General features: G+C 49.4%; 1 protein-coding gene and 1 non-coding gene across 4 annotated transcripts in view; both read left to right on the top strand.

Annotated features, from left to right (window-relative positions):
- VARS1 (valyl-tRNA synthetase 1) overlaps positions 1–7,605 on the top strand; it is a 35,634-nt gene extending 28,029 nt beyond the window's left edge. For all 3 annotated transcript variants that reach the window (XM_060271163.1, XM_060271164.1, XM_060271162.1), the window contains exons 25-31: positions 479–606; positions 1,053–1,208; positions 2,509–2,715; positions 3,699–3,810; positions 4,292–4,467; positions 5,255–5,404; positions 7,084–7,605. In XM_060271163.1, the coding sequence (XP_060127146.1) occupies positions 479–606; positions 1,053–1,208; positions 2,509–2,715; positions 3,699–3,810; positions 4,292–4,467; positions 5,255–5,404; positions 7,084–7,152 (998 nt within the window). In that variant the 3' untranslated portion in view covers positions 7,153–7,605. The remainder of the gene's footprint in view (positions 1–478; positions 607–1,052; positions 1,209–2,508; positions 2,716–3,698; positions 3,811–4,291; positions 4,468–5,254; positions 5,405–7,083) is intronic.
- Positions 5,959–6,041, top strand: TRNAA-UGC (transfer RNA alanine (anticodon UGC)). Its single transcript has one exon. It is a non-coding gene; the product is annotated as a tRNA-Ala (tRNA).
- Positions 7,606–12,870: the final 5,265 nt, after the last annotated feature.

Here is a 12,870-nt window from a genome sequence, read left to right as displayed (position 1 = left end):
GGAAACCACCGGAGAGGTCTTGTGTTCGGGTCTTTTAGAATCATAGAGTTGGAAGAGACCACAAGGGCCATCCAGTCCAACCCCCTGCCAAGCAGGAAACACCATCAAAGCATTCCTGACATATGCCTGTCAAGCCTCTGCTTAAAGACCTCCAAAGAAGGAGACTCCACCACACTCCTTGGTAGCAAATTCCACTGCCAAACAGCTCTTACTGTCAGGAAGTTCTTCCTAATGTTTAGGTGGAATCTTCTTTCTTGTAGTTTGAATCCATTGCTCCGTGTCCGCTTCTCTGGAGCAGCAGAAAACAACCTTTCTCCCTCCTCTATATGACATCCTTTTATATATTTGAACATGGCTATCATATCACCCCTTAACCTTCTCTTCTCCAGGCTAAACATGCCCAGCTCCCTAAGCTGTGCCTCTTGTGCCTCTCCTGCATGTGTTTCGTAATGCTCTCTTCCTCCCCTGCTCCTTCCAGGCCGGGATATAAACTTGGACGTGAACCGCATCCTAGGCTACCGGCATTTCTGCAACAAGCTGTGGAACGCGACCAAGTTCGCCATCCGCGGTCTCGGGGACGGGTTCAAGCCGCAGCCCAGCCCAGAGGTGAGCCTCTTTTCGAATGATTCCCTACTCCATTCTCTCCACCCCACCCCTGCCCCCAGCTTTTTTTGCACTGCAGTGGGGTGGTGGTGGTTAGTGCCTCCGTGAGCTCAGCACAGGCTGCGGGGTTTGGAGATCCAGCATGGCACAGGGGGTGAGAGCGCTGTCAGGGAAGACTCAGCTCCAAATCCCCTCTCAGCTGTGAAGCTCGTAGGGCAAGGGTCGGCAAACTAAGGCCCGGGGGCTGGATGCGGCCCAATTGCCTTCTGAATCCGCCCACGGATAGTGGGAATCGCCGCATGGATCGGTGTGGGGATTCTGATCGTTCCGGCTGTGCCATTCCCCACACACACCGCGGTGGCACCTCCTCCCTCCCTCCTCCTGGCTTCTCCCTGCCCTGCCTAGAGGAGGAAAGTGGATTCCTTATTAACAGGAAATGCCTGTTTCAGCCCAGCGGATCAGAGAGCCTCATCGACCGCTGGATCCTGAGTCGCTTGAGCCACGCTGTGGAGCTGTGCGGTGCAGGATTCCAGGCCTACGACTTCCCTGGCATCACCACAGCAGTCTACAACTTCTGGCTCTATGAGCTCTGCGATGTCTACCTGGTGAGTGGGGTTTCTGAAGGGTTTTGGTTTTGTTTGTTTGTTGCCCCTTTTCCCTTCTGGGGAGGTGTGACACCCGCTGCTGGTGGATAGCTCATTTTTGTTTCGTCATTTTGCTACCAAGAATAAGCTAAAATGTAAGTCGGGGATGTGTAAGATTAGGCCTTTTGCACTCCAAGATGAAATGTTGGGACTACAACTCCCATCATGCCCTGCCGCCGGGGCTGATGGGAGTCAGAGTCCAGCACTTAGCTGCCAAGTACCCCATTTTTCGCGGGAAACCCCCAGATTTTAATCCGTTTCCCGCTCTTCTCCCGAATGGAGAAAAATCCCGGAAATCCCCCGGATTTCCTACCTGCCAGGGAGCCTCCATTTTGGGTGCTGCTTTGCCCATGTGTGGGCGTCGGAAATAGAGCAGAGCGGCACTGGAAGTCGCTTCTACGCATGCCCGGCGGCCATCTTGGTGGTAGCCGCATGGCGACGGCCATCACCAAGATGGCTGCTGCCATGCGGCCACCACCAAGATGGCCGCCGGGCATGCGTAGAAGCGACTTTCGGCGCCGCTCTGCCCTATTTCTGGTGCCCACACATAGAGCGGCCCCGGAAGTTGCTTCCACGCAACTTCCGGGGCCGCGCCGCCGCTGATCCCACATTTTTCAGCGGGAGACTTGGCAGGTATGGTCCAACAACATCTGAATGGCCAAAGCTTCCCCATTCATTGCCTGGAGTCTTACTTTTGGACGCGGCAATCTCAGTTCAGGAAAGCAGCGCTCAGCCACAAAGCTCACCATGCAGACTTAAAGTAGTCTGAACAGACCACAACCCTATCCATAATACCATAGTACTGTACCCTGATCTACTTGACAGAGCTGTTTTGAGGACCTGAGCTCCTCGGAGGAAGAGACAGGTGCAGATGTAATACCGACGCATAATGCACATTTTTAACTGTCCCAGGTATACTGTGAAGACTGTTCTTGTATTTCAGAAGTTGCATGGTTGCCACAGGCCACAAGGAATTGCATGTAGGCGAATACATGGAGTTCTGTGCAGGCTAGTGGGCCGGCTGGCAGAGGAGGGGCGGCTCATTTGCCCTTTGTCTGCTAGCCCTCTTGGTAGAAGCCCAACATTATTTTTTAACTGCCCTGTCAGCTTGTGTTTCCATGGCAAGGCAGGTTCTCTTCTCGCCCACTTTGGCCTCTAGCCCCGCCCACCACCGGCATGTGGCCCTCGGAAGCTGGCCTGCGAGGGAACGTGGCCCTTGAGGTGTTCCTGACTTTCGCCCTTTTGAATTCCAACCCCCCAGGAGTGCCTGAAGCCGGTGTTTGCCAGCCCAGATGAGGCCGCGATCCAAACGGCCCGGAACGTCCTCTACACCTGCTTGGATGCCGGACTCCGTCTTCTCAGCCCTTTCATGCCCTTCGTCACCGAGGAGCTGTTCCAGCGGCTGCCCCGGCGGTCCCCCTCTGACCCCCCCAGCATCTGCGTCACTCCTTACCCCTGCACAGAGCAGGTAAATCCTCAAGCTCACAGAGTCAGGGACGTAGCGGCCCAGGGACCTTTCCGTTCATAATGGAACGTGAAACGGAACCTTGAACCTACAAACAATGTGCTCGTCTTCATCGTGTAGCTTTATTTCGAAATGAAAGTTTAGAAGCGCATGAATTACTAGAAAATAATGACAGAAGGAGAGAAAACGTACAAATGGTTGTTATTTACGAGTTTTGTTTTTATTAAAGTTCTTCAATCATATATAACACCACTTCGCCAAGATGACACTTCTTTTAATTTCTATCCTGTCATTGAATGAATTTATAGGCCTGCTTCACAGCATAAGTCCGTAAGAGCGGTGTAAAATACAGAATAAAATACAGAAGTGCAACTAACAGTACAGTCATACCTCGGAAACCGAACGCCTTGGCACTCGTATATGTTTTGGCTCCCAAACGCCGCAAACCCCAAAGTGAGTGTTCTGGTTTCCTAATGTTCTTTGGAACCCGAACGTCCGGTGTGGCTTCCATGGCTTCTGATTGGCCGCAGGAGCTTCCTGCAGCCAATCGGAAGCTGTGCCTTGGTTTTGGAAGTCGAAAAGACTTCCAGAATGGATTCCGTTCGACTTCCGAGGTACGCCTGTAAAACCAACTTGGCAAACTCTGAAACAATAAAACCGTCCCATCAGATATAAACCAATCCTCTGTAGATGACAGGGGAAAGCCTTCCTAAAGCTTCAGTAGCCCTGGTGTTCTGGACTACAGTTCCCATAAGTCACAGCTAGCACAGGGGGCTGATGGGAGAAGTAGCCCAGAGCCCCAGGTTGGCGAAGGCTGAATATACGAAAGCTCAACCTTCTGTCCCTCTCCCTACAAAACCAGGAAAGGAAGTGTCTTTTTTTTTATCAAGTTCATTGCTTTATCCCCTTCTGATTTGTTGACTTGCGAGACCCAAAACATCTCTCTAAACCGAGGCATTGTTAACCCTTTTCCTTCCTTACCCCAGTACCGCTGGAGGGACGAGGGCTTGGACCACACTGTGGACTTCGCACTGAGCATCATTAGGGCTGTTCGATCGCTCCGGGCGGACTACAACCTCACCAAGACCAAAGCTGACTGTGAGTGGAGAGGATGGAAAGGGTCTTCATTTGGAACAAAGGAAGCTGCCATTGGTCCACCTAGCTGCCTCTAGCTCTACCTGGAGGTGCCGGGGATTAAACCTGGCTCCTTCTTCCTGCAAAGCAGATGCTCTGCCAATGAGCTAGAGCAGAAAGAGAGCAAGGCTATGAAGTAAAGCAACTGCTAATGAGCTAACTCATAGCTGAGCAGGGATTTGAACTCAAAAGACTACCTGTGGCTCAGTGGCAGAGCAGTGGCTTTGCATGCAGAAGGTCCCAGGTTCAATCCCCGGCGTCTCCAGGTAGGACGGGCTTCCTTATTTGACAGGGATGGAAAAGGGGATTTAAGAGGTCCTGAGGGAGGAGGAATCGAAGGGTAGAGCCAGCCCTGCAAGGAACGTCAGCCGCAAAAGTGAAGGGAGGTCCAGACAGGCCAGCATCTCCTTTCCTCCGCTCTGACCTCCTCTCCCTCCGCTTCCAGGTTACCTGCAGTGCCTGGATCCCGGAACAGCACGATCCGTATCTTGCTGCTCCAGCTACATCCGGACTCTCAGCTCCTCCAACCAAGTGGTGGTTCTGGAGCCTGGGCAAGCGCCCCCTCCTGGTTGTGCCGTGGCCATCGCTTCCGACAAATGCACCGTCCATCTTCTGCTCAAGGTACGCAATGTCACCTGCACGACCGGTCAGCGAGTTTGGGGCTCTGGCGTCAGCTACAGCCCAGCTCTCCGGTCTCTCCCACCAGCAACCACCACTATTCCCTGTCACCTCACTCTGTTGCATGGCTCTGTCTACTTGGCCCTCCAGCTGTCTGGGGACTACAGTTCCCATCATCCCCTGTTAGCTAGGGGTGATGGGAGTTGTATTCCCAAAACAGCTGGAGGGCCAAGTTTGGCCATGCCCAATGTTTCCCAAACAGCTGTTTTTGGACTACAGTTCCCATCGTCCCAGGCCACTGGTCCTGCTAGCTAGGGACGATGGGAGTTGTAGTCCAAAAACAGCTGGAGACCCAAGTTTGGAAAACACTGCTCTAGCCATAGATGTTAGGAAAAATAAGCTGTTCAGCGCTGTTTTGATGGCTGTTAATTACAAATAATACATTTCTGAAACAGATGGCAGCCGTGCTTTCTGAGCTTTTCTTAAAAAAAAATAATCCATGAGGATTAGGATTCTTTTCTGGAAACTAATAGATTTCAGTGCATGCTCTATTGATTAACCTGTGCATGGACACTCTTCAGTACAGTATCCACTTGTGGGGACCTGTATCTTATTTTTGGAGGCAGGGGCATTTGTGCCATGCCGGTCGCTGGAGGAAGAGAGAGAGAGAGAGAGAGAGAGAGAGAGAGAGAGAGAGAGAGAGAGACTCTCCTTGCTGTCCATTAATTAAGATGCACTCTTCGGGTTCCCCCCCCCCCCTCCCCTGTACTTTTCCACCCTCCTGTGCCAGGGCTTGATTGATGCTGAGAAGGAGATTTCCAAACTGGCGAGCAAAAAAGCAGAGCTGCAGAAGCAAATCCTCCGGCTGCGGGAGCGCATGGACAGCCCGGACTACGCTGCCAAAGTGCCTGCCAAGGTCCAGGAGGCGGATGCAGCCAAGGTAAGGAAACACACACACACACACACTTGGGGTCCTGTCCCGAAAACTCTGCAAGTTGCATACGCAACGCCTCCGGGGCTCTAGTGACGAGCAACATTCCTGCTGCCGTCGCCTGAGCCAAAGCCATTGAGGGCTTTTTAAAGGCCTTGAATTGTGACCTCAAGAAAGTTGGCTGCCAGTGCAGGCGTTGCAGGTTAGGCCCATGAACATCCTTGCCTCTTCATTCTGGACCAGCAACCTTTGGCCTTCCATTGTCCAGGGTGCCTGGCCATGCTCGCTAGGGCCGATGGGAGTTGTGATTCAGTGGCACCCGGGCAGCCAAAGGTTCCCCATGCATGTTCTGCACCAAGTGAAGCTTACCAGGCCCTCCAGAGGGGATCCCCTTGTAGAATGCATTGCAGCAATCCAACCTGGATGTAAGTAAGGTAGAGAGAGAGATGGGGAATCAGCCTGAGAGCCACGTTCCCCTGTGGTCAGTCTTGTGGGGCCCGAATGCCCCCTTGCACACTTTTTCATCTGGGGATTGCACCAGTTCAACAGCACATCCCAGCCGAGCCCAAAGCATTTGGGATAGCTCTGTTGGTAGAGCATGAGACTTGCAATCTCAGGGTTGTGGGTTCGAGCCCCACATCGGGCAGGTAAAGGTAAAGGGACCCCTGACCATTGGGTCCAGTCATGACCGACTCTGGGGTTGCAGCACTCATCTCGCGTTATTGGCCGAGGGAGCTGGCATACAACTTCCGGGTCATGTGGCCAGCATGACAAAGCCGATTCTGGCGAACCAGAGCAGCACACGGAAACACCGTTTACCTTCCTGCTGTAGCGGTTCCTATTTATGTACTGCTAGGTTGGCAGGAGCAGGGACCGAGCAACGGGAGCTCTCCCCGTCATGGGGATTCAAACTGCCGACCTTCTGATCGGCAAGCCCTAGGCTCTGTGCAATAAAGGGCTTTGGACCGGACAACCCTTGTTCTATGAATCTATGAGGGCACAGAGCAGAGTCGGCTAGGGGTGGGGCCTAGGGAGAATCCCAAGGGCTGGGGTCAGGGGCTGCATTTGACTAGCAGACCTGAGGTTTCCAACCTTAGGACGAAGGTGTGCAGCCGCATCTGACTTCCTCAAAAAGAGGTGCAGGCAGCTCACCCGTCTCAGCTGGGCAAATGCCCCCCAGCCACTGCTGCCACCCTAACCCGATGCTAAACTGCGTCTAGGTCAGGCATCTCCAAACTTCGGCCCTCCAGATGTTTTGGACTACAATACCCATCCTCCCCGACCACTGGTCCTGTTAGCTAGGGATCATGGGAGTTGTAGGCCAAAACATCTGGAGGGCCGCAGTTTGGGGATGCCTGATCTAGGAGAACTCCCAAATTGCAAACCTGTTTACTATGGCTCCTCAAGCTTTCCCGCACTGAACACTAGCTTTCAACAGGCTTCCTACCCCCTAGGATTTCTCTTTTGGGTTTTAGGATCTGGTACCTAACAGGCAATGGCCTTGCCAGGCCATTCGTCTCAGCTGTTTTAATTAAATAAAAGTGTATTGCTTACGCTTCCCACACACATCTCCTTTGCTCATGTTGACGCTGTGTCATCAGGGACCCCACGTGGCTTGTTTAGCCCATTCTAGGAATGGGGAGGAATGATAGGGGAAAAATTGTTTGGTTTTCCCCCCCTTTCCCCAGCTGAAACAAAGCGAGACTGAATTGCGGAAGTCAGAAGAAGCCATTGAGAACTTCAAGAAGATGCTCTGAATACGTTCATCCTAAGGAGTGAGTGGGAGGGAGAGGAGAACGTTGAGCCCCTTTACCTTGAGAAAAGAAGACTCTTCTTCGGTTCGGCTCTCCTTGGTTTATTCTATTTTCTGCAGAGACATTAAAATATTTTGCTGAGCTAGAAGGTTGCGGTGTCATTGGTGTGTAAAGAAGCAAGGGAATGCAAGGCATGGCCAAAGAGCCCTTTGGGTCTGCAGACAGGTTCACATGTTGACACTGGTCAGTTGTTTGCTGCGGCCGTCAAGTGATGACTCCGTATGTGCGAATGGGCCATCGATGTCTCAGGGCACTCAAACGCAAAGGTTTAATGGAGTTGGTTCCTGCATCCACCTGCAATCAAAGAGTAATAAAATGAGGAGAGCTCAATTAAAGGCAGACAAGGCTGTAGCCAGGACTCGTCCGACTCAGAGTAAACCCATTGAAGCTAATGGACATGGCTAACTTAGGCTCATTCATTTCAGCAGGTCTGCTCTGCATAGGATTGCAGTCAATGCTGTGGATCTGTTTGGAGTTAAGTCAAGACCATGTTTCCCGGTGCTTAATTTATTTCTGCACTTAATTACCGAGAACAGTGCAATTCATAGAATCAGAGTTGGAAGAGACCACAAGGGCCACCCAGTCCAACCCCCTGCCAAGCAGGAAACACCATCAAAGCATTCTTGACATATGCCTGTCAAGCCTCTGCTTAAAGACCTCCAAAGAAGGAGATTCCACCACACTCCTTGGTAGCAAATTCCACTGCCGAACAGCTCTTACTGTCAGGAAGTTCTTCCTAATGTTGAGGTGGAATCTTCTTTCTTGTAGTTTGAATCCATTGCTCCGTGTCCGCTTCTCTGGAGCAGCAGAAAACAACCTTTCTCCCTCCTCTATATGACATCCTTTTATATATTTGAACATGGCTATCATATCACCCCTTAACCTTCTCTTCTCCAGGCTAAACATACCCAGCTCCCTAAGCCATTCCTCATAAGGCATCGTTTCCAGGCCTTTGACCATTTTGGTTGCCCTCTTCTGGACACGTTCCAGCTTGTCAGTATCCTTCTTGAACTGTGGTGCCCAGAACTGGACACAGTACTCCAGGTGAGGTCTGACCAGAGCAGAATACAGTGGTACTATTACTTCCCTTGACCTAGACGCTATACTCCTATTGATGCAGCCCAGAATTGCATTGGCTTTTTTAGCTGCTGCATCACACTGTTGACTCATGTCAAGTTTGTCAAATTCACCACAAACCATACAAATTTGCATAGGTTCCCCACATTAGTGCATGTGTAATTTTTACTGATCATATAGCAGGATGAAACCCTGATCATCTTAACTTATCCACCTCTTTCAGAAGGCGGAGTCCGTTCCCTATATACTTCAGGCATATATTTTGCAGTCTTGAAAGACAAGACGCTTAGTTTTTTGTTGTTGAACAGCACGAGATATTGGGGACAATTTTCTTTTTCTTTTATGTCTACTCCCTGTGATGCACACACAGTCCTAATGGCAAATTCACGCATGGCGTTCTTAGTGTGTCCCGTCCCCCATCCCCCTCCTGCGACCTTGGTTGAACTTGTATGCAATTCTATGTAATCTTATTGCTGCTGCTATTATGATTAGGCTTGTTATTTGCTTGTTACCCAGAGTTCTTCAAAAAACTTATAACACGTTTAAAAACCTCTTCTGGTGCTGCATAACAGTACAGAAACATTATTCTGGTGGTGAAGCAGACCCTCCTGCACCAAAACATCAAAAAAATATGGTCCCTTTAAGAATGTGCTGCAAAAGGCATAGTGAAATGGTGGGTCTCCCACTTCAGCATGATGTGCTTTCCATAGACATATGGAATCATAGAGTTGGGAGGGATCCCCGAGGGTCATCTAGTCCAACCCCCTGCGATGCAGGCATCTCAACTAAAGCATCCCTGACAGATGGGCATCCAACCTCTGCTTAAAAACTTCCAAGGAAGGAGAGTCCACCACCTACCAAGGGAGTCTGTTCCACTGTCGAACAGCTCTTACTGTCAAAGAGCTCTTAACTCTCAGAAAGTTCTTCCTGATGTTTCGCCGGAATCTCCTTCCCTGTACTGTAACTTGAAGCCGTTATTTCGGTTCCGACTCCCCAGAGGAGAGGAAAACCAGCTTGATCCGTCTTCCATGTGACAGCCCTTATTTGAAGAAGTTATGCTTTCCCCTCACCCCCAATTTTAGCTAAAACGCTCTCTGCCCGTCCCATCCTCTCTGCCCGTGAACCTGTGACGTAAGTTTATCCACTCAGGAATGTCCCGGTCCTCAAAACTTTCAAATGTTTAATCACGTCTCTCTTTCTCTCTCCCAAGTACATTCACATGCCAGCTAAAGAGCTTTTGAATTGCCCAAAGCATTTCTAATAGCAAGATACACACATATATGTATTTCAGCAAGGTGAAACGGGGTTTCTTGAACTGCTCCATAATTATCCTGCTTCTGTAGCTGTGCCCTTAAACTTCGTTTGTAGGAATTAGATAGTTGGCGAAGCTTTGCACAGCAGGGCTATAAACATACGCAACTGCAGGTCTAGGTGCTGTGAAAAAGCACAGCTCAGGGACTGCTTGGTAACCAAAGTTCTCTCACGCACATCTGTACCTAACTTGACAGCCAAACCTAAACCTTATCGCCCGAGTACCCCAGGAAAGTTGGGCTCTCATGCCTTCTTGTCTGCTAGTCCTGTCTCCTTTGCTACTCTCACAACTCGCCCCCACCACACCCCATTAAAGCATTCAGCAATTTATTGCCACGATGACTCAGTTCCATCTTCTGAGCCAAGAATCCACTTAGGTTTATGCATAGGAACCTTGTCTCTGATGGGCGAAAATGGCTCTCTTGTGGGTTAGCCGTAGCGCAGAGGAGAGTCTGTGATGGAGAATCCTTGGGTGTACTTAAAAAAAAAAAAATGCCCTCGTCAGCACACAAAGGGGCCTGTTCGCCCCCTAGGGAGCCCAGGAGGCTGACATTTGACCAGCTGCTTCCATAGACTACTGGTCCACCTACCTCAGTATTGCATACACGGGTTGGCAGCAGCTAGCCAGAGTTTCAGATGGGCATTTCCAGTTCTACTTGAAGGTGCCAGGGGTTGACTCTGGGGCCTGGTCTGTCACTGTGGAAGATGGCTCTTTTCTAACAAACACACCTGGGAAGCACTATATTCTGGGGGAAATAGAATCACATAATCATTGAGTTGGAAGAAACCACAAGGGCCATCCAGTCCAACCCCCTGCCAAATAAGATCCACCTGCTCTAATTTCCATGTCAGGATGCTGTTCCTTGAGAAGATATGTTGACCTGTTACCCCCCCCCCCCAGAAATGGTAGGGGAATCAGGGCTGGCTCGACATTTTAACACCTGAGGCAGACCACAAAATGGCCAGGGAATATGGGGGGGGGACGAGCTGGAAATAAAGACACACATCAGGAACAAGGGTGGTGGAACTCACAAGGCTTACTGGGAAATGATATACAATGAAATGAAAAAGAAGTTCAAAATAGCGTTTGTAAAAATAAATAAAAAACCCTCTTGGGAATTATAGGGACAGAACTACCTAAATTGTATAGAAACTTATTCATGTATGTGACTACAACGGCAAAAATGTTACTTGCCCAAAAATGGAAAGAAGAAGAAGTCCCTGCAAAGGAAGAATAGATACAAAAACTTATGGAATATGCAGAAATGGTGAAACTTGCCAGAAGAATAAGAAATCAAGATGACAAACTTTTTATAAAAGAGTGGAAATGGTTTATTGAATATTTACGGTACAAATAAATTGTAAACGGACAAAATAATAATAATCTGCAGTTACATAAGAGTATATATTTAAATAAGATAAATAAATAAGAGAAGTGAATTTGGATATGCAGAAGATATTAAAAATAAATTTAAGGGGCCGCAGAAAGAGTGGGAAGGAATTGGAGTTTGAAAATGTCAAAATGGTTGTAAAATCAGTGAAATGTATATATCTGAAAAGTATAAATTAAAAATTAAAAAAGGATGGAGGAACTCAAACCACCCATATCCTGACCTATACAGTGGTTGAAGTGGGAATCAAAGGCTATTGTGGGGTGGGGTGGGGGTGGGGGTTAGTGAATTGCTCTGAATCCCACTAGGTGGGCGCAGAGCCCAGAACACCCCGGAGGGCAGCCCTGACATTTCCTCCCTGGAGGTGGGAAGAAAAAAGCTCCTGAGGCGGAGGTGGCACTGGGCCCCTGGGGGCACAGATCCAGTCTCCAAGGAGTGCACCAAAGGCGTCGCTAAAACCTCAGTAATGGCAGCAGCAGCAGCAGGTGGCAATTCCTTGGAGGCCAGATCTGCACCCCTGCACATCTTGTCAGCTGAGGGGCCTCGTAACAGCGCTCAGCATAATTAACAAACTACATCTCCCAAAATAAAAAAATTCCTTCAGTAGCACCTTAAAGACCAACTAGTCCTGAGATGGTATGTTGGATGTACTGGCCCCAACAACATCCAACATACCATCTCAGGACTATTTAATTGCTCATCGTCTAACATTGTGTATGCCATCAAATGCCAACAGTGCCCTTCAGCTCTCTATATTGGACAAACAGGCCAAACCCTTCGCCAAAGGATAAATGGACATAAATCTGACATCAGGAATCACAAGACAGCGAAACCAGTAGGAGAACACTTCAGTCTCCCAGGACATTCTATTCAAGATCTCAAAGCAGCGGTTTTATTACAGAAAAATTTCAGAAACAGACAAGAAAGAGAAATTGCTGAATTGGGACTCATTACCAAGCTTAAAACCACGGAGCCACCTGGGATGAACAGAGATATCGGATTCCTATCTCATTATGCATGATCTAGCTTTCTTTTGTGCCTTGCTTCCCCCCCCCCCCTTGCAGGACCAATTGCAGTCATCAGCAGTCGTTAACAGCCATCAACAGGTTCACCACTCCTATCAGCCCATCACCCATTCCCACAAACCACCCACCCTCTGAATATAAATAAGGGTCTGGTTGATTCTGTTTCAGTGTATCTGATGAAGTGTGCATGCACACGAAAGCTCATACCAAAATAAAAACTTAGTTGGTCTTTAAGGTGATACTGAAGGAATTTTTTTTATTTTGCTTCGACTCAGACCAACACGGCTACATACCTGTAACTACAGCTCCCAAAGTTTTTTTGTGTGTGTGGGGGGGAGCAGAAGGGGTACGCTGCTACCATTATGCCAATGTAGTGTAATGGTTAGAGTGTTGGACTAGGACCTGGGAGACCAGGGTTCAAATCCCTGCTCGGACTTGGGGCTGGTCGCCATCTCTTAGCCCAGGGGTCAGCAACAATTTTCAGCCATGGGCGGGGGAAAATGAATGAATTCCTATGCGCCGCAAATAACCCAGAGATTCATTTTAAATAAAAGGACACAGTCAACGTCCGCGGGCCGGATTGAGAAGGCGATTGGGCCGCATCTGGCCCCTGGGCCTTAGTTGCCTACCCCTGTCTTAGCCTAACCTACCTCACAGGCTTGTTGTGAGGAGAACCGTGTACACAACCTTGAGATCCTCAGAAGGCAAAGGTTGGTATATTAAATCATGGGTGTAGCCAGGATTTTTATGGCGGGGGGGGGGGGCAGGACTTTTGTTAGGGAGTGGGGTCAGAACCTCAGATTGCTATGTCTTTTTATTGAATTTTATTAAGTGGGAGGGAAGGTGCCCTTCCCTGC

This window comes from Zootoca vivipara, chromosome 2, assembly GCF_963506605.1.
Source record: "Zootoca vivipara chromosome 2, rZooViv1.1, whole genome shotgun sequence".
Taxonomy (NCBI): domain Eukaryota; kingdom Metazoa; phylum Chordata; class Lepidosauria; order Squamata; family Lacertidae; genus Zootoca; species Zootoca vivipara.
The sequence above is the reverse complement of the archived record's forward strand: the minus strand, read 5'-3'. Positions and strand labels throughout refer to the sequence as shown.